The sequence below is a fragment of the Protopterus annectens genome, chromosome 8.part0, assembly GCF_019279795.1.
Source record: "Protopterus annectens isolate FY-2018-M chromosome 8.part0, PAN1.0, whole genome shotgun sequence".
NCBI lineage: Eukaryota > Metazoa > Chordata > Ceratodontiformes > Protopteridae > Protopterus > Protopterus annectens.
In genome coordinates, this window is record NC_056741.1 from 1,247,358,504 (window position 1) to 1,247,385,101 (window position 26,598).

General features: G+C 39.2%; 1 protein-coding gene across 3 annotated transcripts in view; it reads right to left on the reverse strand.

Moving 5' to 3' along the window:
• Positions 1-2,160: 2,160 nt before the first annotated feature.
• The window catches only part of LOC122809335 (4-galactosyl-N-acetylglucosaminide 3-alpha-L-fucosyltransferase 9-like), a 40,935-nt gene continuing 16,497 nt past the window's right edge, over positions 2,161-26,598 (reverse strand). For all 3 annotated transcript variants that reach the window (XM_044080738.1, XM_044080739.1, XM_044080740.1), the window contains one exon: positions 2,161-3,306. In XM_044080738.1, the coding sequence (XP_043936673.1) occupies positions 2,207-3,283 (1,077 nt within the window). In that variant the 5' untranslated portion in view covers positions 3,284-3,306 and the 3' untranslated portion in view covers positions 2,161-2,206. The remainder of the gene's footprint in view (positions 3,307-26,598) is intronic.

Genomic DNA, 26,598 nt, shown 5'->3' on the forward strand with positions numbered 1-26,598 from the left:
GTGTGTGATTTTGTGTGTGTGTTTGTGTGTGTGTGTGTGTGTGTGTGTGTGTGTGTGTGTGTGTGTGTGTGTGTGTCTCGTACCCAGTTAGTCGCAGGATAGGGGCATGATTAATCACCACTCTGAAATGAGTAAATGGGGAATGAAAGATATAAAAGTGTAATCAAACTAGAAATGGTATGCACTATTACTTTTTATTTGCAAAGATAATTAATATTTAACATTTGCTTACATATCTAATAATGTGCATGGCAAGATGTGCAATTATTTTGTACAGATTTTTTGACAAACATTTATCTTGTATCAGCCCTAAATTACTACAGAATTATAAAAAAATATTTCTCACTGCATGTTATACCACTTTTCAGAAATCAGAAAGACAGTTAGTACACTTTGATGTTAAAGTTAAGACAGAAACAAGTATGGTAAAGTAAACTTAAATTAAATCACTGTACAAACTACTGGTGTATGACAATTATTATATCTATCTATATGTGTGTGCGTGTGTGTATATGTTTGTATATATGGTTCCCCTGCATTTGACCAAATGTACTATTGTTCAAGAAATGCAGGAATGTAATTTAATGTCAACTGCACAGATGGCCAAACAGTGGATATTGTGATGGTATGGAATGTCAATACAGGTAAGTGGGGTTAGGGGATGAGATCATGTCTAGTGTGTGTGTGTGTGTGTGTGTGTGTGTGTGTGTGTGTGTGTGTGTGTGTGTGTGTGTGTGTGTGTGTGTGTGTGTGTGTGTGTGTGTGTGTGTGTGTATTGTGTGTATGTATGTGAGCTAGGGCTGGGGTGTAGAGATGGGTGAAGGATGGGTGTTGTGTGGTTGTGTCCAAGTTGTGTATTTTATGGTAAGGGTAAGGGTTAGGTTAGGGGATAGATATAGTGCTGTTTAGGTGTGTTTGTTAATGTTTTTGTGTCTGAGTCTGTCTTGTGTAGCGGCAGTGTTACAGGAAAGTTTTAATAATGTTAACGTGTAGGGTTAAGGTTGATAAAGGGGCATCATTAGGGTTAGCACCCATTACTAAGGTGGTGCAGGGCGGCTGAGCCCCCCTCCTCTTTATAGTAATGGGTGCTAACCCTAAACATAATGCTGCCTCTTTCCTCAACCCTACACCTTAATGTCATTAAAACAATTTTGTAACACTGCCACTATTCAGACAAAGGTGAGGTTAGTGTTATGAGGGGTTTAGTTTTAATGTCTGGGAAGGAAATAGTTTTCTTCTCTTGATACTATTGTTTTTGTGGGTTTTTTCACTATTGCATATGATCAAACTTATTTTGTCAGTGTTTTGTATTCAACATTAGAGCTGTTCAGTCATACACAAATGCCTGGAAAAGTAGACATCTGCAAAAGCTACAGTTATTAAATACACAGATAAACCCAGCCTGTATATATTACTAACACTGTAGACACAAAAACAAAAAAATGAAAGTAGTCATTTGTTTAAACGAAGAATATCCAATAGTGTTATAGTGAGAACATCTAGAAAACACGTGACAAAAATACTTAATACTATACTGTACAGATCTTCCTTAGAAGTACAAATTGAATTTTTATAATTAATTTAAGCATCATCTATATAATTTTTTAAAGCAACTTAGCCTTCATTTCTCACAGACTTTGTATGCACATAGAGAAAAACTCTTAGAATAAAAGAATCAACTTCTTTCAGACATTTTGTTTTTTAGTGCAGCCATAAGTACACATTCATTGTTTTTATATCATCAAAAACAGTAAACAGCAATCAGTATGTTGAAGTGCTTTGCATATTTTCTTCTGTACATGACTAATTTCAAAGTACTTGTTCTACCCACTTTATATTTACCCTTGAATATGACAAAGTATGCAAAATATTTACATATAGGTCACAGGCAAAAAAGGGAGTGCAAGACCTGGATGTATGTTCTTTCTCTTTATTGGCCTTGTTAGTATAAAGCAAGCAACCTGATTTATGTATAAAGTTAAGACTGACTGAAATATCTTACATTGTGATTTAGCATGTTCTGGTGACATTAAATATGCATTTAATACAAATGTCCAGAATTTTTTGTGTAGATTTATGTTCTGATTCTTAGTGATTTATATATATATATATATATGTATATGTAGATACACACACACACACACACACACACACACACATATATATATATATATATATATATCTTTATCTATCTATCTACTCGCTTCTAACTCCAGAACCACTTGTGCAGATTTGTAACCACTCTGAAGCTTCTATTGATACCAGCAATTTTATCACAAACTGCACAACAAGGTTTGGAATATACATCATTGCTTACAACTCTGTAGTGTTTTCTCCAGATGAAATAACTCCTGTAGACTTCATCATTCTGATCCAAGTATTTTAAATAGTTAGCAAGATCTTCTGCTGTTTTGAAGTCATCTACATGAATAAAGGAATTGGGAGGAATAAACTGCTCATAAATTTCTCGTGGTGGACCCATAACAACAGGAACTGTGCCAGTATTAAATGAATTGCCAAATAACTTTTCAGTTATATAGTCTGTATGTAATGAGCTTTCAAATGCAAAGTAGAACTTGTACTGATAAATTATGGAATAATGATCATTCTTTTCAATTGGCATATGATGCTTTCCGTAGATATCAATGGTAAGGTATTTTTTTAATTTTTCATAGTATTTGACTCGCTCCAAATTTGGGTTCCAGTTGCTGACAACCCATGCTGCCAGTTTAGATTTAATAGGAATCATATAATCTTGTGGCTCTGCAACAAACTGAAGGTATCCATATGGAATAAAGATATCAGAATCTTTTCTGTAAGACAGCGACAGATTGAACATACTGTTAAACTTCTCAAGGCCTCCACAATTCTCAGGAGGTTCCATATTGTACCAAACCCAATATTGCTTTCCAGGACGCTTTCTCTGTGGTAAATTGTTTGGATTACCATTAAGATCTGAATAATGAAACACAACGGCATCTGCAGTGTCATACATACTGTGGTCTGCAGTAACACGGCAGTTGGAAATTCCATATTTACTTAAACAGACATCCAAGTCAAATCTCACTCCAAATGGCCAATTCCAAAGCAATACTGTTAGATATTGAGGTTCTAGAGAAGATTTCCTTTCTGCCTTTTTGGTTTCCTTTGTTGGCTTTTGATATTTGACAGACGTTATGTCATTTTTATCCTTAAAAATGTTTATAGATAAAAAAAAGCAAAATGCCAGAATGAAAATTAACGCCAGAAATTTAATCAGTATATGGATGTTGAAGGGATCCATTTTCCGATGTAATTGTGTATGCTCTGTAAATTAAAAACAAATATTAGTTCTAAAAATTATAATACAGTGAAAATTTAAAAAATAGTAATGACATTTAGATTAAATTGCAGTTAGTAAACCTAAATTTATTGCAAAAGTGATTTAGCTCAGTGTAGGCAAACATACGTAATTCATGTGGGTAGTGTCCTTAATTTGTTTTCCCTCTTTATTGGATAAGTTCAGAGCAATGCTGGGTATTGTGTATAAGTTTCCTAATTTAGCAGAATTTGTAGTTATCCTTAGCTTCTGGTGCTAACTTAAGTTCTTGAGTAGCTTTAGTACGTCCTAATAATATTTTTCATGTTTTAAATCAATTTTCTTATGCTTACCTTGATTTGAGGATATTTTAATCTCTGTATTTTAAGGAGTTTCTTTCTCTGACTGTAAAGTTGATTTATGTTGGTGGACCACCAGGGTGACTTGTTTGTAAACTTTCTATTACATTTAGATTTGGCTAGGGCTGTCAGTTCTACACAGTTTTCTAAATGAGCACAAATCTCCTTTTTGAAGTTACTTGCTATGGCCACATCTGATGTTTTCATGCTGTGACACAAAATGTTGAAATTTCTTCATAGAATCTGATGAGATTTGTACATCGGAAATCCTTGAATTCAGAGAGATAGATTCAGAGATTTTACATGTGAAGGTTGGTAGTTTCTGATCTAACTTAACTGGGGAACTGAATAAGGGGAATAGTGCATGATGGCACTATATTTGTAAGGACTGTGTCAAGATCATTGTCTTGTGGGTTTGTTAACAATTTGGTACAAGGAGGTCTGTCAATTAAATTCTAGAACTTTTGGGCATATCTTGCATTTGAGATATAGTGCTGTAGTTTATTGATTAAGTTCTTATTATACCCCCATTCCACACACCTTAATAATACTTACTAACCCTAACTTGCCCCAAACCTAATGTGCACCTTAACTTAGTAAAGCCCTTCCTGTAACACTACCACTACACAAGACAGCTTAGACACACACACACACACACACACACACACACACACACACACACACACACACACACACACACACAGTAAATCTATCTCCTAACCTAACCCTAAACCTCAGAAATGAGTTTTTAAATTGAAAAATGAAAAATTTGCTAAATTTTCAACTCCACCTGGACTAGACACACAAAAAAAAATCAATTCTAACCTATACTGGGCTAATAGGATCTCCCCTTTCCTATCCAGACCCTGTAAAAATGCCATAGGTAGAGTATCTTACTGGCGCAACTTGAATATTGTCTACCGCTAATTGCTACAGCTTTTAAAAGAAATATATCCACCATTCAGTCCATTTCAGATGCCATTTCCCGATTCATCACTCTCTCCCCAAGAAATGACCACCCTGAAAAATCACTGAAAAGGCTAAGCTGGCTACCTATGAAACAATCTGTTGAATTTTTAGTCACCACTCAACTATTAAGCTTATCAAGAATGACACCTTCCCTCCACTAGCTTCCACACTATTCAGAGATCTTCACATATACAATCTTAGACATCTTAACCACTCATGTCATTTCCTACAGACCATCAAACTAGCCTTCGCTGCACAGACCATGGTTTCTCAGTCCTTGGTTCCCAACCATGAGAATCAGTTTATTATCAAATGTGTGAAAACTTAGCTTAACATTGGTCATAAGGTCGAGAGTAAAGGTGCAAAAGTTTAAAATTGTGAGTAGAAATCCCGTCTCCTCTGAAATGTCAAAATGCAGCTTGCACTTGTGTTTTTTGAGCATTGTTGTTTACAATTGGATTGCACTACAGTGGGGATTGGGAAAATTACCCTTTTCCTAACTGCAGTGTGATCTCGGAGTTAGGATGCATACTTAGCAGAAGGTGAAGGGGGGCTTGGCCCCCCTGCAAAACAGTAAAAATGTTTATGATTTCTCAAAAGCTGTTTTTGCAGAAGATGAATGTTACTAGTTCTTCACAGCATCCCATGCATCCTGTTAGCAAAGGCACCACACACACACACACACACACACACACACACACACACACACACACACACACACACACACACACACTCATCAACAAACAAGCCCCTCCCCACACTCCTTCACCCTAAAGGAAACACTCACTCATATACCTACATACAATCTTCAGCACAAACGCACACAAAAATGTAGATGTGTAATTCCTTAGCAAAACCCCCAAGTGCAACTACCCTGGTAAGAGAGCACACACAGTGCATGAGCGCGCACACACACACACACACACACACACACACACACACACACACACACACACATATACACACACACACTTTTTCCAGCCTCATTCATGCCTACACACACACACACACACACACACACACACACACACACACACACACACACACACACACACACACACACAGAAACACCCATACTCACAGCTTCACTGGACTCACCTATACAGCAAGTATTCCCATAGGAGTGACTGAAAAGGTAAACTCTGTCTTTAAATGGTATTCAGTTCTTCCACCTAGTGAAAAAGTTTACTCTTGTGACGGATTCTCTGAATCAATCAGCTGTATAATTCAATGCCCTTGAACATTCTTGGGAGAAGGCAAAGAGCTAATTAGTCACTTCCCTGGACTGCTGCATTAGCATGCAACACTGCCCACAGGATTACTGTCAATGCTGAGGCTCTTGTGAGGGGAAGACCCTCAGTTCTGATTGAGCTCAAAATGAGAAAGGCTTAACAGAATGCAGAAACATTAAGCTTTCCTGATTCATTAATTCATTTATTTATTTATTTATTCTTAAAGCCAACATGAGTGACTACATTTGTTGCAGTTGCCCTGTGAAAGTTTTGCTCTTAGTTCCCATACTTTCAACTGCCTCAGAAGTTAACTTCACATCAAGAATAAAAGCAAATCAAAGCTGGAATTTTTGTAGTTTTGAGATTTGAAAATCCAGACCTTGAAATTAAAATAGGCACCCATTTGTTTTGCATAGTCAGTTTTAAGTACAGACTGGATAGCATAATTTTATGTTAATTTTTACATACTATACAGCACACTGACAGATGTATTATATAAGTTCTGGAGATTGGCAATACTTTACAATAATGAAACAGCAGATAGATGACTCCTCATTCTTTCTGACTTATGAAACAGTTTTCTACCAGTACAACAATAAAGTAAACCGTAATCCACAGGATAAACACTCAGTTGCACAAGTCAATTATAAGCAAAAGTGATGTAAGATAAATAATCACAGCGGAGCGACCATGAAACACAGTGTCTCTGAATCCTTTCAGCATGTACTATATATTTATTATAAAACGTATGAACAATTAAAACGGTGAGCGCTTTCGCATTTAAGCTTCATCAGACCTTAAAACAAACAGGGAAAGACACTTCATTTATAAAAATTCAAAAACACAACATCCAATCAAAAAAATAATTAAATTAAAGTGCTAATGAATTCTTAAAAACCCAATATACAATAAAATAAAATGCAAGGAAAGAAAACAAATTTTTTTTTAGAACTGGGTATTAAATAAAAAACTTGTAGATATAAATTTCTAAACACCTAAAAAATACAACAATATAAGCATCTATATAAATATGTATATATAAATATGCATATATAAATGCATAAATATAAAAACAAACATAAACTATTATTTCTGAATTCTTCTTTTCTTTAGCAGGGGCTTAATGGACGCCCTCTCATTAAGTCCACTACCCCTATCTGCTCTAAGAATGATAATCCAGTTCGTTTCTTTATATTCTGTATGATTGCTGATGTCACTTTCTCTAATGGTGGGTGTGATGTTCTCAATGACCCTGAATATAAAAGAATGTGCATCACCAACTTACATGATATGTTTAGAGAGTGCATTGTGTTCAGATCTCTTCCTGATGTTATACACATGTTCTCTGATCCTGTCACGTAGGATCCTATTGGTCTTCCCAACATAGAATGAGTTACAGGTGACACACTCTGCTAGGTAGACCACGTTGGAAGTTCTACAGTTGGCATTGGCATGAAACACAAAATCCCTATGTAAGTCAGGGTGATATAAAATACTAGAGGTATTAATCATGGAGCAAAAATTGCAACCACCACATGGTAGGGTAATTCCTACATCACTGTTCATCTTACTATTACTCCTTTCATAACAAAGTAACCTCTTTAAATTCTTTCTATTTTTATAAAGGAACCTAGTTCTATTACCTACGATCTCACTGATTTCTGTATCAACTTGTAAAATAGACCAATTCTCAGAGAAAACTTCAACCAACTGTTTATTATCCCCAGTATAAAAGAGGGGTATCCTGATATGACCATTATTCCCAATGGGGTCTTGAGCCACCCTCCTCAAAGTCTCACAGATTGGTCCAAAATATGGGGCTGCAGAGCTTAAACTATAAACATAGTTGCATATCTATCCACTTTGCTGTGTGAGTATATATTACAACGGGCATCAGTGTAGGTATATTAAAATCGCTGGAGAATGTGACTCCAGCCAGGCATATGTTTAATAAATATAGTTGATATAGCTGTAGTTACTTAGTAAAGTGGTCTGTCTGTGATCAATAAAAATGATTGAAAACTTAAATTTCATGCAGGAGGATCATTTAGTAAAGATGTAATAAGAAATCCAAGCCAACGCGTAGCTAGACAAAACAATCCTTTGATAACATATAAAAGTCAACATGCACAAAACACCTCAGACTGAGCATTTTTGCCTGCTAACAGCCAGGCATCATCAGCGTAATATTAGTGCAGCTCAAAATACATTTAAATAAAGAAAGAAAAACTGACACCATATCCTGCCAATTAAACATGTAAAAAAGACTTAAGTGTTTAAGCCCTTAGCATAGGAAGAATTTGTAAAAATACTCACTATTAAAATACACAGAAAGAATTTTTACTATGAAATAAAATAAAAATAATTGCTGTTTTTATACACAAATACATTATACACAGCTAGATGGGTTAAACCAATTTATATGAACATTTCTCACCTTATTAAGGATTCTTGGATAGTCTTAGCCCAGTTGACCTCGGATAAATGGGAAGATAAGTTAACATACATTACTATTGATGTCGTAGATCTTTATTCATGCATTCCTAAAGATCAGGGACTAGAGGAATTTTGTAACAGTCTCAGAAAATATTCAGGTATGACATGGGACTGTATAAATCTTATCACAGATATGATGGGAATTATTATGTAAGTATTTAATATAATTAGGATTTATATAAATGACAATATATTATACTTGTATTAATATATAGAATATGATATCTATAGTTGGTAGTATTTTTATGGATTGTAATTACAATTATGTGATTTTTAGGCTTTAGTTGTGATAGATTTATATTATTTTTAAAAAATCGTACATAAAGTAAATTGATGCAAGGACACTTTAAAAATGGTGATTAAAATGGCGCCAAAATATTTTTAAATGGATTGCTACGTGTACTGATCTGCGTTAAGCAGATGAAAGCGCTTAACATAACAGAGTTGTACGTTAATCTTTTGGTTGGTGTTTGAAGTATATTAAATCCTACATTTGTTTTTTAAAAAAAGGAGAGCTCGGTTTTTCACCTTATTCGAGTGAGCCAGCAATTAAACACAACAGTGACGGTGAGGTATACCGTCCCTTCAATATATTTTTCAACTAATGTTAAAATGCATTGCATGTATCATATACCCATTTCAAAAAATGTTTTTTGGTGTTTTTCAAGTATTTGATAGGCACTTTAAACCTACTAAAACACACTTCTACTTGTACATGCTCATACTTATACACATTGGGCTCTCATTTTTAATACACCAGTCATGGAAATGGACTCATTAATGCCTGGTTTAACCTTGGCATTTAGCCTTAGTTGCCGTTCCATTTCCTTCACCTGCAAACACAAATCCTGGTCACCTCCCCTGGCATCAATATATACTGGCTGTTAGCAAGTGAAAGCACTGAGTCTCTGAGATGCTTTGTGCATGTTGATTTTTATGTGTTATTAAAGGATCATTTTGTCTAGCTACACATTGGTTTGGATTTCGTATTACATTTTTGGGATTTATCACTGGTTCACTGAGGGACATTTCCTTGCATTTAGTAAAGATGCCTTAGATAAGCTAAAAATAAAAATATAAAAAGGGAAACAAGAGGAAACAAGGTACCTGCCTTCTGCTTTGCAGCTTTAAATGGCAGACAGGAAGAAAGTAAAAAATTAGAAAAACAAATTAATTATAAGAAGTTTAAAATATAATACTAACAAAATAAAAGTAGGTAAATGGGTCCTATTTAACACCATGATAACGATAGGGATCATATCCCTTATAAAAGCTAGTGTAGATCAGTGTGTGTGTGTGTGTGTGTGTGTGTGTGTGTGTGTGTGTGTGTGTGTGTGTGTGTGTGTGTGTGTGCGCGCGTGTGTGTGTGTGTGTGTGTGTGTGTGTGTGTGTGTGTGTGTGTGTGTGTGTGTGTGTGTGTGTGTGTATCTTTAAGAAGCTATCCAAGGGCATGACAATTGTATACATACAGAGCATGTGCGAGCCTGACTGCCATTTTGTAGTAAGCTGTTGAGATGTAAGCATGTATGTATGTAAGGTCTGTCTGTTAACCAGTTCATTTATATTTTATGATGCTGCTAACCATCCGGATGTGTTTCTATGTATTAAAGCATCTAAACAAAATACACACCTGCTTGTCATCTATGTTAGAGAGGGACAAGCGACAGCTAGACAAATTTCAGATGTTACATCAGTTTTTATCTGAAAGATACCCACAGCTATCTGCCCCCCCCCCACCTCTATAAAATGATCCTCCGGACTGTGTAAGTAGTATTCTGTATTCGGCTATTACTCCTACTGAAATTCTCCTAGCACCCTTCAGTTTCAGAATATAAACATATCAGGCACTTCACACACACACACACACACACACACACACACACACACACACACACACACACACACACACACACACACACACACACACACACACAGCATTCCACACTAATCTGACAGGTAGCTAAGTGGTACTGGACTAGATAAAAGCTTAAAGAAATAATCATATGACTTACAGATAAAAATCAAATTATACAAACCCCAGAAAGAGTTCTATTAAGACTAAAAGAGCATAACAATTTACAAATATCTGTGCAAACTAATTCAAACAGTAACTTGTGTTTTAACTGAGGATGGAAAAAATCATTTGAGAAACTGCTGTCCCTTCCTGCATCATAAAAATTCAGCTATGCAAAACACTAACCCTTAAACTGCAAACACAAGACAGCGTAATATACTCCTACACAAATTCAGCAGCCCTCTCTCCCTAGAATTCTATACCCATCATCCTTGAACACTGCCTGGAAACACAACTGCTAGGACAGTCATGAATGTAAATCTCACTTGCTTCCTTTGCTGCCTGCAGATTAACAATGTTCTTTTAAGTTAAAGTGCCATATGTAAGCATTTCTTTCGTCATAGATGCTAATGCTACGTGGTATTGTCATCTGATACAATAACCCTGTAACTTTCTTAAAAATTCTATACATAGTGGAATTCCAGCTTCAGTGGTGACCCATTCCTTCATTCCATCACACAACAGCTACGGACCTGCCATGATAATGAGGTGTGCTATATTAAAGATGGGAAATATGTAAAAGTAATTTTAAAACCTCGAGTCACTGCCATAGATAGATTATTCAGTATTCCCTCTTAGCTGAGGCAAAGATAAGTTAACATGTAATTTCCTTCCTTTCTTCAACACCATCCCTGTGGCAACTCTCCCCCTTACCGAGATACAGCTCTTTGTGAGCTCTTTGCTTGCCCTGTCTCTTGGTATTCCTGAACTTGGCCACTAGGTGGCGCCCTCTCTATTACATACCTCAGGTTTTCCCTTATCCTCGTAGTAGAACTCTGCCTCCTGTTATCCCCTAGTACTGCCCATACTATTCTAATCTACTGCACCCTACTCTGCTACTTCACTTAGCTACCTTATACTTGGTCTTATCTCCCAAACCCAACTTCTCTCCTCCCTGCACTCTACCCTATAGTTTATATTCTTACCCTTCACCATAAATAGTGCTTCTCTCTTTTTCTCTGATTGTTTTACTGCCTTTGGTCCCCTCACTGGCTCTTCCCGCTCCGTTCGCCCTGCGGGCTCACTCCGCTCCCCTCCCTACCCCCAATTCCCACCCACCCTCAGGGGTCCTACCTTTATACTTCCTTGACCACACCCCCAACACACTCTGCTCCTATCACATCACTTGCCCCACCTACACTCATTAACTCCATACTCCTATCCTACTACCACACCCCACTCATCATATTCCCTTTACCCTAACTCACTCTTTAACATCTTATTCCTGCTAGTTCCAACCTTCCTTAACCTCACCCCACTACAAACATGGCTTTAAACCTTAAACTTCTTTATCTTCTGCTACTCCTTAACATCCTTCTAATACACTATTATTTAACTTCCTATGAACATCTTACCCTTAGCAGTTCTCCTAATTTAGCCACACACACAACCTCCTTTCATCCTCTAGCTAAACAAACACACACTAACATCCTCTCATCCTCTCCCTACCTTCCCCCCCTATTCCACAAATTACACCACATCAGGTCTCCAACCTCGAAACGGTTCTATCTAGTACCCTCCAAAACCACAAAGACATTTTCAATCCCACAAACGCTTTTACTATTACATGGAGATATCCACCCCAACCCTGGACCCAATAATCCTCTCAACCATGACCTTTCTAACCATACTGCACACATCCCTAGCTCACCTTTCTCTAATAACTCCCTGTCTATAGCACACCTTAATATTCGTAGCATCAACAACAAAATCACACAACTCCATGCTATAATTGACTTCTATGCCTTTGATATCCTCTGTCTCTCTGAAACCTGGCTTAAACCAGGTGCTAAAGACAACGAAATCACTCCACCTGGCTATAGCGCCTTAAGGCAAGATCGTCCTAACAAAAAGGGAGGAGGAGTAGCTTTACTGTACAAATCCCAACTACAGGTGTCCTTAATGGACTCCCTACCTCCCTCCCTAGGTAATGCTGAAATACTCTGTACCAAACTCCAACTAAACAAAAACAAAGCCATCTACATAATATGTTCCTACATCCCTCCAGGCAATAACTTAAACACACTTGAAAATATTCTCAGTTGGGTCTCCTGCAACTTCCCTCAAGAAACTATAATCTTAGGTGACTTTAATATTGATTGGAACTCCTGCATCTCTCCCAAACCTACCACTCACCTCAATCTCTTTAACTTTCAACAAACCATTAACTCCCCAACTAGAATTGACAAAACAACCAATAAACAAGCAATCCTGGACTGGATATTGATTAACAATAATCCCCATTCTTATAAGACTGGAATACTCCCAGACAATATTAGTGACCATCTCCTTACCTATATCACTAAACAAAAAGATAATAGTCTCAAGCAAACTATTTACCGTACTGTACGCAACAAAAAAAAATTTAACCTGTCCTCTTTCCTTAATGACCTCAAGGTATGCAACTGGTCAACTCTAAAACACCTCCCACTTGACGAAGCAGTTGCCTATTTCAATAACACTTTCCTACAAATTCTACAGCAGCATGCCCCTGCCCGATTAATTAGAATAAGCTCCAAAGCTGCCCCTTGGCTTTCCAAAACAACCAAACAAACTATGCTAGATAGAAATAAAATTTGGAATAAATGGAGAACCACTAAAAACCCTACTGATCTTCTACACTTCAAACACCTAAGAAATACTACAAAAAAACTCACCCATCTTGATAAAAAAAACTATTACCTTCAATATCAACAAAACCAAAATTACAACCCCAAAAAATTCTGGTCAGGGATCAATAAACTGCTACATCCAGGGAATACCAAAACACCCACACCTGTTACCTTAGCTCAAACTCCACCCGACATAATAGCCGATACCTTTAACAACTTCTTCTCTGAAACAGTCACCTCTCTAGCAAACACCATGACTCCCCCCCCTTCCCCTCAAAACACCTCTCCTCAAAATAACACCCCCACTCTAAAATTTAGCACAGTCTCCACATCCCACATACGTAAGTTACTCTCTAAACTTAAACCTTGCACCCCTTCAGCCGACAAACTGCCAGCTGAATACCTACAACTAGCAGCATCAGAACTAGCTTACCCAGTCTCAATCTTAATCAACAGAACAATAACCGAATCTACTATCCCATCCTGCTGGAAAGTCTCCTATATTATTCCCCTCCATAAAGGAGGTAACTCTAATGAACTTTCTAACTACCGACCCATAGCCCTACTATCTCCTCTTTCTAAAATTATGGAACGTTGTATTCACCATCAACTCCTAAATCATCTCTTACAAAATAGCCTACTAGCAGACTTGCAACATGGTTTTAGACCGCACCATAGTACTTCCACCGCCCTTCTCTCCTTTACCGACATAATAAACAAAAATCGCAATAACAACCTTTTCTCCTCTGCCTTATTCCTAGACCTCTCAAAAGCCTTTGATATGGTTAACCATCAACTACTCCTAGATACTTTGACATCACTATCACTTGACTCTTCAGCAGTACAATGGTTTAACTCATATTTGAATGATAGAAAACAAGCTGTCCTCTGGGACAGCCATATATCCTCCCAGCTCCCAGTCACTATTGGTGTTCCTCAAGGATCCATCTTAGGTCCCCTCCTCTTCTCTACATTTATAAATAACCTGGCTACTTCACTTCCTACATCCACTTGTATTCAGTATGCAGATGATTCAACTCTCATCTGTTCTGCTTCATCTTCTGGAGAACTCCACTCTTCCACCCAGAAAATCTTTACTGCAGCAGAAAAATGGTTCCAACATATCTGTCTCCTCCTTAATCCCAAAAAAAACAAATTACTACTCTTCACACCGACCCTTAAATCTGCCCCAATTTCATTTTCCATTATGTCTGGCAATGGCACTATCATCAATCCTGATTGTTCCACCAAACTCCTAGGCATTACTATAGACAATCAACTAAGCTTTGACTGTCACATTGATCTAACCATCAAGGCTGTTAATAAAAAGATAGGTACCCTTTATAGACTCAAGCCCTTTCTTACTGCAGCTACCCGAGTGTCTCTAGCCCAAACTCATTTCCTATCTACACTACTATATGCCTCCCCCTCATTTATTAACATTTCAAAAGCTAACCACCAGAAACTAGCCACAGCCTACCATAGTATTGCCAGGTTTGCCACCGGTTCCCCATATCGAACTCACCATTGTCATAATCTCAAAAACCTTAACTGGCTAGAACTACAGAATCAAATTCTCCTACAGCAATTAGCCATCACTTATAAAATTCTCCATTACCCCTCTAATACACCCATACTTAATAACCTTATCACCCCATACAAAAATCTTACTTCCCTTCGCTCAGCCACCAAACTTCTAGTAGCTACACTCAAATCCTACAATAAAGCAGGTGACTCCTTATTTGCCAATACTGTTGGATCTCACTGGAATAAACTTCCCAATGAACTAACCACTTTAGGCTCATCCCACCTTTTTAAAAAACAAATAAGGAAACATTTGCAATCTCACTGGCTATGCCCCTGCTCAAATCCTGACTAAGCTTAAGAAACATTCACTCTCTCCCACACCCTACTTTGCTCTTCCACCTACCCTATTTAACTACTTCTATCCCTCCAAGAAGTAGACCTAGCAACCCACCAGCCTGTTTATCACTCCTATCTTCCTCTTTTTATGTTACTCTCCTCTATCTCTGTAACCTGTCTTCTCTCCTTGTATCTTACCTAGTTCTTGACTTCCTGCATGCAAATCTCTATCCTAAAAGTAGTACTCATCTCTTTATGTCTGCTACTTACTGGCTAATACCTCTAATTTTTTACAAACTCCCCACCTGCACCTTTTTTCTCACTTCTTCTTCTTTTTTTAGCAGTCTTTCTATACTAAATAATTTAAGTTATAATGCTTCCATACTACTGTTTATTTCTTGTTTAAATTGCCTTTGTATTACTATTTACTTGTTAGTTGTTAGTCACTTAGTTTATTAGTGGAGCTTTTCTCCTCGGGCCTCTGCTGAAAATGGACATGCATCCAGCCAGACTAGCCCGGTCAACAAATGTAAAATAAATAAATAAATAATTTCAGCACCATTTCATCAAGGAGTCATACTGCAAACTGAAAGTCATTGTAATGCACTAATACTTCCTAAAAAAGTATCAGTTTGTTCAAGACCTTTGAGCTGTAAATTTAATAGCTATTGCTACTTAACTCAACTATAATTCTTAGTTCATGTCCCTCTACTTTTTCTGTTACTGACATTTCTTTTTTTTTGTCTGTTTTTATTTTGCTGTTTGTTTGCTTTTACTTACAAAAAATACCCAGAAAGAAATTGTAGCTGTGAAAGCCATAGGTTCAATACACAGGGAATCTCATTTCTGCAGAAGCACATCACATTCTTTCTTCTAAAGTTTCTACTATTAAGTCTGCATCACACTCTAGAACCTTGAAGCAATTCAGTGCTTTTCTTAGCAGGTTATTATAGACAATGAATTTCTAATCTTACACAAGCCTCGGGATTCTCTAATCCTCTGTGTAAGCCTAAATAAGTCTTACTCGGAAACTGCAGCCTAAGAGGATGACGTCAGCATGCCATGCATATTAATGAGGACACGCTGACACAACTCTAGGGCTAACACGGACTGTGCACGAGTGCAGGGGGCGTGCAGACTGCCGAGCAGTCCAAAAATCCACGCCCCTGCAAGTCCCTCAATCTGCAAATGTCAAGTGAAATGAGCAAGTCCGCTCAAATGTGTACATACCCAACACCACACTCCCCCGCATTCTAAATCCCTGTACAATTATAAAATGTAAAACTTTCATTTTTTTTTTATTATTCCTGATATAGCTGCCCGTATTTGCACCTGTTTGCACAAGTTTGGCCATTGCTTAGCTACAGTTAGCAGTTTAGAGATCGAAGAGGATAATAAGAAACTTATATGCAAATTCAGCCAAATAGCAATAACATAGTGGTAGAGCCTTTGCCCAAAGAGGAGGCATTCCACGTTTGAGTCCCACCACTCCCCTTTCAAATTTTTAGGAAACTGTTATAGAAAAATAATTTCTGACATTTATCTTTTAAATTTTAGTAAAAAGCATTGAAATGGCCTATGTAGTAGTGAGCGATATTTTATATATATATAAGAGGGTGAATTGGTTATGCATACTGATGAATGCATAAGTAACATATCTTAAGCAATGTGAAGTACTGCTAAGCAAAGTTTACCAGTATTAAGCAAATTTAAGTATAAATGCTCATAGCTTAGCACTGCTTTAACTAGCACAATAGTTTTGTGTGAAGCTGCGCACCGTGCTGACTAGCGCAACGTCCAGCAACGTAGAGCCACGTTGGGCAAAGTTGAGCAAAGTCAACTAAACACAGCCACACCCGCTAGCCGGTCTGGCCAGTAGTAAAATAAAAAGCAATGAGAGGCTTTGAACCCAGGATACTGTGTACCATAATCACAGCACTGAACCACTAAGCCATGACAGCTTTTGATATTCATGCACTGTCAACACACATATACATATTAATGAAAGTTTACCGAGTGCAAAGCAGGTGTGCTTTCAGCTGAGAAATTTCACAAATAAGTGTGGGAAATGAGGCATATTTAAGCTCCATAGGCGGGAATACTTGCCATAACTGGTTGTAGCTCCCATCTGCCGGCAGCATGGCTGGTGTTGGAGAGGGCTCTCGCTTCCGAGTGCAACGATGGGGCAGTCAGGAATCAAAAGTGATGGTTTGGCTCCTTGTCCATAATCATAGGTTCATAGGTTCATAGGTTTATACTAGGCTATCTGCCCTAAGGCATTTATAAGCCTAGCCCAAAGTTTTGTGGCTTACGCCACCCCTTATATGAAAAAATACTGTGCCCATTAGTTTGTTGTGCCTCTGCTGTCCAGCAGTGACACAGAGATGATTCCCGGGGTAAACCTACGATCTCCCATCCACAGGTCAAGATTTCTCTTGAACAGAGCCAGCGAGGTGCTCTGCCTCACATGGACCGGGATTTTATTCCACAGCATAGGGAGTCTCTGAGTGATAAATCTATCCCTCCAGCACGTCCTATTTATATCCGTGCTAAGGTTTAAGTCGCTTGCTCTAGTGGTTTTGGTGGATTTGGATTTTTTGAGGTGGAGCATGTCCATTAATTCCGGGTTGGACATGGCCTTGTATGTCAGGCACATGTCACCTCTGAGCAGGCGGTATGCGACTGAATAGAGCTGGAGTTTCTTCAATCTGGCAGCATATGACAGATTTTGGAGTCCCTTTATCCATTTGGTGAGGAACTTTTGGGGTCTCTCCAATTGCTGCAGATGTTGGGTGAGATACATCCCAAATGGGGCATTGTACTCGATCATTGGTCTGATAAGTGAAGAGTACAGGGGAACAATGACCTCACTAGATCTGGATGTGAATCCCTTCATGATCAGGTGGGCAATGTAGAAGGTCTTTCTAACCACTTTAGCAATGTGAGTGTCAAAAGAAAGGCCACTGTCAACCTGGGTCCCCAGGTCACTGATAACCCCTTCTGTGCTTAGTGGATTGCTACCTATATGGTAGCTTGGGGTTACCTTGTTTTTCCCGAAGGGTATGACACTACATTTTTTGGCGTTTAACTTCAGGTCATGGCTCTGGCACCAGCTATCTGTTTCCGTGAGTCCCTTCTGAAGGATATCCGTGTCCGATGCACTTTCCACTATGGTGCCCAGTTTGCAGTCGTCTGCAAACTTTGTCAGCCAAAGTCCTCCCATGTTGGCCTGTACTTCTGAGAAGTAGATGCCGAACAATAGGGGGCCAAGGACCGAGCCCTGTGGGACACCACTTGTGACCGGCTTGGAGTCTGACATAGCACCAGCAACTCTAACCCTGTGGGTTCTGTCCTTAAGCCAGTTTGCAACCCATCTTGTGACATATGGGTTTACATTTAAGCTGGTAAGTTTTTCTACAATACCCAAGTGGGGTATTGTGTCGAAAGCCTTTGCAAGGTCAAGGTAGGCTGTATGGACTGCCTTTCCCCTCATCAATGGCCTTGGTGACTGTTTCGAAGAAGTCGACCAAGTTCAAAAGGCATGATCTGCCCTTGACGAAGCCAAACTGGGTCGGGTCCAATGTCTGCAAGTCCCCTATATCTTTGTTTATGAGCTCCATTATGATCCTCTCCATAGCTTTGCAGACTAGACTTGTTAAGCTTATGGGGCGGTAATTACCAGGGTCCATAGAGGCACCGCCTTTGTGGAGTGGGACCACAGTTGCCGTACGCCATTCCTTAGGCACGTATCCTGTGGTAAGGCTGAGATTAAACAGCTGCCTTATGTGCGTATTCAGTAATGTAATGTTTAAATTTCGCCGCTTGTGATCGTATTTTTTGTACTTGGAAAGTTCAAATTTGGAGATACTTTTGCATGTGTTTCTGCTGAAATATCTTTCCAGTGTTTTTTTTTTAATGATTAAGTTGGCTTTATAATGTGCATACATATTGCAGGATATGATATCTTTCTCTCTCTTTCCCATGCCCAAGTTTGTTTTGCTTGCCTTTCAAGAAACTTGTGGTTGTAGTCTTTATTGTTTCTTATGTCAAATGGCCATAAAGCGTGTTGGTCAATTTAATGTTTATCTTGGTTTTCCATTAATGAACACTGATTGTCATCTTAAGGATTTGAAATGTCTTTTCTTTTTTGCTTTTTGGGGGTAAGCATTTTTCTTCCCTGCTATTTCTCTCTTACTCTTTTGGAATATATTGGATCAGGAAAGTAGGGCTTCTTTCCTAATAGCAGCAATACATAGTTAGTTTTTTATTCTCATTAGTCCACTGTGTCACCTGTAATAGACTCGTACTGCCTTCCTGCGTTGGTGGAGGTCTCCTCCACCTGAGCATGGTGTAACACAATTGTCGGAATGTTCAGGTGTTTTGACTATTCTAGAGTACTGTTTCCTCGAGTCCAGTGAACATTGGGCTTAATAAGACTGGGCACTCTATCTTTTGCGCAAATCTACTTCATGCATTTTCAGCAGTTTAGAATCAATTCTCATAGGAGGTTAGCAGGCGAATGACCATGGAGCATTTGTAATCCTAGCCATTCATGCACTACTTGTCTTACTTATCGATGCAGAGGGACTAGAATGACTTCAGTAGGTGCCTGTGGCTTACAGAATTTAGAATCTGCTTCTGTCTATAAAGAACACTGGTGACAGGTAGGGGTGATTTCATTATTTCACTTCCATTTGTCAAAATGTCATTTGAATAGGTTATAGAAGAACCAAGCTAAAGGGCATTCATGAATGTTAAGAGGGCCACTCGTTGGATTATGTGTAGCTAGGGAGATTGCAGTGAGGAGACATCCATTCGTAACAGTTTGGTTGTAAATAATAGCTCTGGGTTTTACATAGCTTTGTATGTTAGGCAGAGATTGCCTCTGAGTAGACAATATGCAATGGAGTAGAGCTGGAGTTTTTTGAGACGGTCTGCGTATGCATATGGCATCTGTTTGAGGCCAGTAATCCTCATAGTGAGGTATTTCTGTGGCTTTTCCAATTGTTGTAGGTGTCTAGTGAGAATCCTTTTGTGATGAGTTGTGCCAAGTAGAAGAATTTCCTGACTACTGTGGTGATGTGGTTATCAAAGGAAAGACTATTGTCCACCTGTGTCCCGAGGTCTCGTATCACACTTTCGGTGTTTAGTGAGCTACTGCCTATGTGGTAGTTCATTGGTACCAAGTTTTTCCCAAAGGGGATGACAATGCACTTCTTGGCATTGAGCTTGAGGCCATGACTTTGACACCAAGCATCTGTCTCTGTGAGGCCCTCTTGTAGAATGTCTACATCATTAGGTGATTCTGTTATGGCTCTCAGTTTGCAGTTGTCTGCGAACTTTGTTAGCAAAGACCTTCTGTGTTGGCCACCACTTCAGAAAAGTAGATGCCGGACAGGAGAGGACACAGGACCGAACCCTGTGGTGCTCTACTCATCACTGGTCTGAAATCGGACTTGGAGTTGGCTACTTTTACTTGGCCACCCATCTTGTGACATAGGGACTTATGCCCAGTTTAGTGAGTTTATCTATAATTCCAGAGTGGGGGATGGTATTGAAAGCCATGGCAAGGTCAAGATAGACAGTGTGCACTACCTTGCCCTCATCTACGGCTCTGGTGACTGCTTCAAAGAAGTCAATCAGGTTTAGTAGACATGATCTACCTTTTACAAACCCAAACTGAGTGGGGTCCAGGGTTTGGAGGTTACCTATGTCTTTGTTTAAAGCTCCAAGATGATATGTTCCATGGCTTTGCAGACCAGTCTCATCAGGCTAATGAGGCAGTAGTTTCTGGGATCTGTGGTGGCACCCCCTATGTGGAGTGGGATAACCATCGCTGTGCACCATTCAGTAGGCACATAGCCTGAGGTGAGGCTATGATTGAACATGGTACTTAGGTGAGGTGTCAGTTCGTTCTGTAGTTCATGCAGTACTCACCCTGGGATGTTGTCTGGTCCCATGGATGCTGTGTTCTTGGCTTTGGACAGTGTGGCCTTTACTTGTTCGCCCGTTATTACAAGAGCTTTGCATTACTTGTTTGCCTGTGATTACAGGGGCTTTGCATTCTTCCGGTATTAAGATGGGCCCTTTGGAGGGTGAGAGGGGGGTAAAGCTCGCACTGAACCTATCTGCCAGGATTTGGCAATATTGGTTGATTCTGTATATTTAGTGCCATTGTGCTGTAGCTCACAGCAGATCTGAGTGTTGTCATTGAGATTCTTGACAAAGCTGTAGAATGCTTTGTGGTTGTCTTTGGTATGAGTGGTGATTTTATTTTCGTGACTGGCTTGGAGGATTTTATGAGGGATCTCAGCTTCTTACTGAGGCTGACCAGGGAGTTCCTCCAATCCTGAGATTTTATTATTTTTTGCAACAGCTTCTTCCTTCTGTTGTAGAGTTTATTTATGGCAGGGGACCACCAGATTGGCTTCCTTTTTTTGGAGGATATCATCTTGGTTCTGTTGGGGATGGCATGATCCATGGACCCATGTGTGTGCTTATACAGTGCTTTTGTATAAGATTCAGCAGCTGTACCTCTATTTTACATCTGCATGGGTGTCGTAAAGTTTGCCACTTCTGTCTTAAGAAGATTGAAGTTGGCTTTGGAGTAGTTTTTGATGGTGGTTTCCTTAATGGGGAGGGTGGGGGTAGGATATGGATGTCTAGGGTGATTTGCTTGTGGTCAGATCAGACCAGCAAGGAGTTGACCTCTGGCATGGAACAACGGTTACCCATATTGGTAATGACCAGTTCCAGGATATTGCTGTCCCTGGTTGGGGTCTGGATGAGCTGATCCATGGCATTGGAATTTATAAATTCCAGAAAACGCTGAGCAAATGAGTTGGTACATGAGTAGTTTTCCCAGCTGATGGCGGAGTAGTTGAAATCAGCCATAATTATGGTATTAGGTTGTACCTTAATATTTTTCAGTATCTTAAGAAATGAAGTGTGGGAATCCTGGGGCATGGTGGGGGATCTGTAACAAGCTACAACCTGGATTGCAGTCTTGCCCAGTGTTAGTTGCACTTGGATAATTTCAGATGCATTATGTTGAGCAACTAGCCTGGAGGTGTGGATATCTTTAATGAATATGGACACACCTCCTCCTTTAGTGTTTCGGTCCAGGTTAGGTGGCCGAAAGGTGTGGTATGAATTATAGCATGGTAATGCAGGGCTGCTCTCTGGAGCCTTGAACCAGGTCTCTGTCACTGGATAGATGCTAATGTTCTCCATTTTAAGGAGTGCCTCGAGTGAGTGCATTTTGAGGTTTAGACTTCTAGCATTGAGTAGCATTACCCTCAGAGTTTGCTTGCTTGTACCTGTTTGTTACAGTGTTGAATTTGGCATTTGAACCTTGCCTAAAAAAAGGCACTATACGGGTGGCAAGAGCCTTAGCCAGTATCCAGAATCCCAGGGGCAATGGGTGCAGGCCATCTCTGGCAAAGCATTGTGGTCAGTAGACCATGTCATCCAAGGCAGACAGATACTGGATCCCCTTAGAATGACAGCAGAAGCTTATCCAATTGTTGAAGTCAATCATTTTGTCCTTGTACTGTGGTATCATTCTGGGTGATGGCAGGATGCTACTCAGGGCTAGGGTAATACCTGACTGGACTACAAGATCCAAGAGCTCCTCCATGTCTCTTTTCATGTAGTCCAGGAAGGTATGTCTCAGGTCATTCATACCAACATGGACAATGACAGAGTTGTAGCTGTACTTGTTGTGGTGTGACCTGAGTGTGTGCATTATGTGACAAACCTTGCACATGACAGGCAACTGACAGTAACTTTCTCCTTGTTTACCCTGGTGAGTGGGACATCAGTGTGCCTGACTATAGAGTCACCTATGACTAGTGTGTTGGGTACGTTGTTTTGCCTTTTGGGCTGAGGTTGAGTGGCACACTGATTTTGTGGGCTATGAGTTATTTGGGTAGTGTTGAGGGGGTTGTCTGTGTTTCAGCTTGGGGAGGACTATGTTGCTTGGGCAGATTTTTATTGAGAGCCTCCACGAATATTTTTATTTATTTGACTGTTTCATATCTACTGCTCTATCAACACAGAAGTATCTATGTTTTATAGATTGTAAGGGTTTTATAGGGAAACAGTGTTAATTGCATTGAACAGCAATAGTGCAATTATGTTGTAAGGAGACAATATGGTGATGAGTCACAGCAATGCAAGATGTCTGTAATGCAGACCCAATAGTTTACAGCACAGCAATGCAAAAAAACTAGAACAGTAACGGAGACATGCCTCCATAGTTGACACAGGCACTCTGTTAAGCAGTTTCTGTAGAGTTTTACATGTTACATATGTATATAACACAGAAATATTTCAGGCATGAGCAGTAAGGACTATAGTAGGGTATATAGCTCCACCAACTCTGTGGCCTCAGTGTACATATCATAACTTTGGCTTTCATACAAATAGTACGTCAGAGCTTTTGTACTGCAGTACATGTCAGATAATGACAGCATCTTCTAGAATGTGCTGTGTAAGGAAGGAGTTTCCATGTACATGGAAAAGCATAATGAAGGCACCACTCAAACATGCAGAAAGCTGCAGTGAACAAAAAGGTATTGTCTGAAGGTGCAATGTGTGCCTTACAGGTAACACAATGGTTATGCAAAGAAATATTTATAATCTTAGGCATGTTAAAAGAGTTTATTTTTCAGCTATTTTTTATAAGCACTGCACTTCAATCTTCATAATATCTTGATGTTGTGGCAGGATGCCCTTGCCCACTGTCGATGATAAGTTGCAAACGTGCTATATGAGGGTGAAATCTAACTGAGCATGTGTTTTTTTTGGTTGGGTCCAAGCGTCATCACTCCACAATGCTTTCATCAAAACAGGACCCCCTCAACCTTGAAGCTGGGTAAGCAGGGTACCCTTCACATGGCAGCAAAGTGCAGCTTCCTAACTGCCGGTGTATGTTGAAACTTTATAAGTGGACTTCGGGGTCAGAGGCACAATGTTTGGTAATGTTGTAGGCCCTGCACTGCAGTGCATTGTGTGGGCCTTGAGGCTGGATACAACGATTGGTTCTTCATCTCCTGATCAATTATAGGTTATCCTATTTTTCTTTCAAATATTCTTATTATGACCAACTAACTGCTGCACTTCAGGCTACTAAACAACAGGCTATGGAAAACAATGTCTTGTATTACTGAAGACATAATATATGGACTTTATCCCATAAGGTTCACACTGCTGCCCCATGGCTTTGTGCAGTCAGCTAATAGCTTGCCCGGTGTAATGCTGCCTTAGACCTGTTATAATCAGACTGCAACAGTAGCAGGGTGTGTGCCCTCCACCGTTTCAGTGGTGTGAACCATACCACAATACAACCTTCCACCTGACAAGTGTCAGTAAGCTGCAGTAGTAAGCTTTTATAAAACATCATATTACACACAATAACGGTGTTTATTAGCTATTATTCTCCTATGTCCATGAGACTCTGAAAGTATTTTAACCAACACTGGCAATGGGTGTTGTTTCCACTGCCAGTCACTTGAACTGAGGCCAATGAGAAAGCAACATAGAAATATGTCCAAATATTATTGACTGGACATTCGCAGTTGTTTGCTCCCTCCATGAACTATAGATTTGTTGACCAATCTAGTTGGGAACACCTTGTTTCCCTTATGTTTGTAAATGCAGGATAACCTCCAAATCTGTAAGAGAAAAATGATGTCCACAAGTAGTAAATGTTGGTGACCTGCTGCTAAGCTAGCTTTCTCCAAAGTACCTCCCTAACCAAATCATTAGGAATATGGCACCAGTTATTTAAAAAAAAACTCAATGCACTGGGTGAGTATGCCAAGACACAAGTGAGATAATGACCTCTAAAAATGTACACAACTAAAGGCAAGAATACTGTTATTTGAGTCACAATGCCTAATGCACAATTTGTTATAGAAACAGTCCTATAACAAATGCAATGTTTTATTACTTGTGAAGCTAGCAATAAATGGTGACTTCCACAAATGCTGTTAGGAACATGCTCTACTTTCGCCTTAGTGAAACTAGCTCCTGCATGCCATAGTACAAGTATATGCATGTACATAAGTATACATCCACCAACACACATATAGGGTTGGGTACATCTGCATACATAAACACAGACAGACACAAGTACAGAGACAGATGAATATAGTCACATGTTGGTGGTGCAGTGCTGCATTGGTGCAGCGGTTAGCATTGTCACCTCATAACAAGACCTTCTGAAGTTTGATTCTATGCTGTGGTGCCTTTTGTGCACAGTATGCATGCCCTCCCTGCATTGCTGTAGGTGTAGATCTGGGTAGTCTGGTTTCTTTCCACACTTACAAAGAGTTGCTTCTGTAGCATTTCTCCACGGGCCTCAGCAGAGAGTAGGCACTGTCATATTGAGATTTCCCCGGTCAAATAATATGAAATTATTAAATAAGTAACACACATATCTAACTATCTATATCTCTATATATCTATATCTATCTATCTCTATATAAATCTATATATATATATATCTATATATATATATATATATATATATATATATATATATATATATATATATATATATATATATATATATATATATATATATATTTATTTATCTATGTATGTGAGAGTGTGTGTGTGTGTGTGTGTGTGTGTGTGTGTGTGTGTGTGTGTGTGTGTACAGACATGTCTGTGGACGAGTCCAAACCTACAGATATACAACTAATATATTGTAAACAACCAAGCCAATCTGTATGATAAACACATAATGACACGTAACTATTTATTTACATTATGTATTATTATGCATTTCCAACTTATACTAGAAATGTTCTACTATCTGCTCTTGTTATTTTTCACACTCTGTAAATATTGTAAACAGCTTTTGACTTTAACTGTGTGCATTTGTTAAAATGTATCTGCACAATATTTTTCCACTATGTGCAATATTGCTAATGCTTTGTATTATTTAATATGTATTTGTACTTGTACTTTTACTGGACTGTCTTTACTGTATTCTGTTTCATGGAGCTTTTCTCCACAGGCCTCCACTAAAAAGGGGCTCTCTGGGCCCAGTGGACGTCCCCGGTAATCTTCTTCTCCTTTTGGCTTTTCCCGGTTAGGGGTTGCCACAGCAGATCACCTGCCCGCTCATGATTGTCAGTGGAGTTTTATGGTGTCAAGTTGCCAGCCCAGCACCCAACCTTCCACGGAAGGCACACACACTCACCCCTAGGGCCAATGTAGAGTATCCAACCCACCTACAGCATGTCTTTGGGATGTGGGAGGAAACCGGAGCACCCGGAGGAAACCCACGCGACCACAGGGAGGGCATGCAGACACCGCACAGAAGGCACCCCAGCTGAGGATTGAACCAGATAACCTCTTGCTGTGAAGGGGGCAACGCTAACTGCTACACCACTGTGGACATCCCCGGTAATCAAACTGGAAATAAATAAATAAATATATAAGTGTAAAATGTTTGATATCTACCTTATATAACATATGTACTAAGTATGTAACTATCTTTGGAGCTTTTCTCCCAGAGTCTCGACTGAAAATGGGCTACTAGCCCAGTTGGACTAGCCCAGTAAATAAATATAAAATAAAAAATAAAACATACATAAATGGGGTTAAGTGGTCGAATGAAGAGAGCAGTGTCATTGACACCAAAGGCCTGCCAGAAAAATCATGAGTAATCATAGAGTAA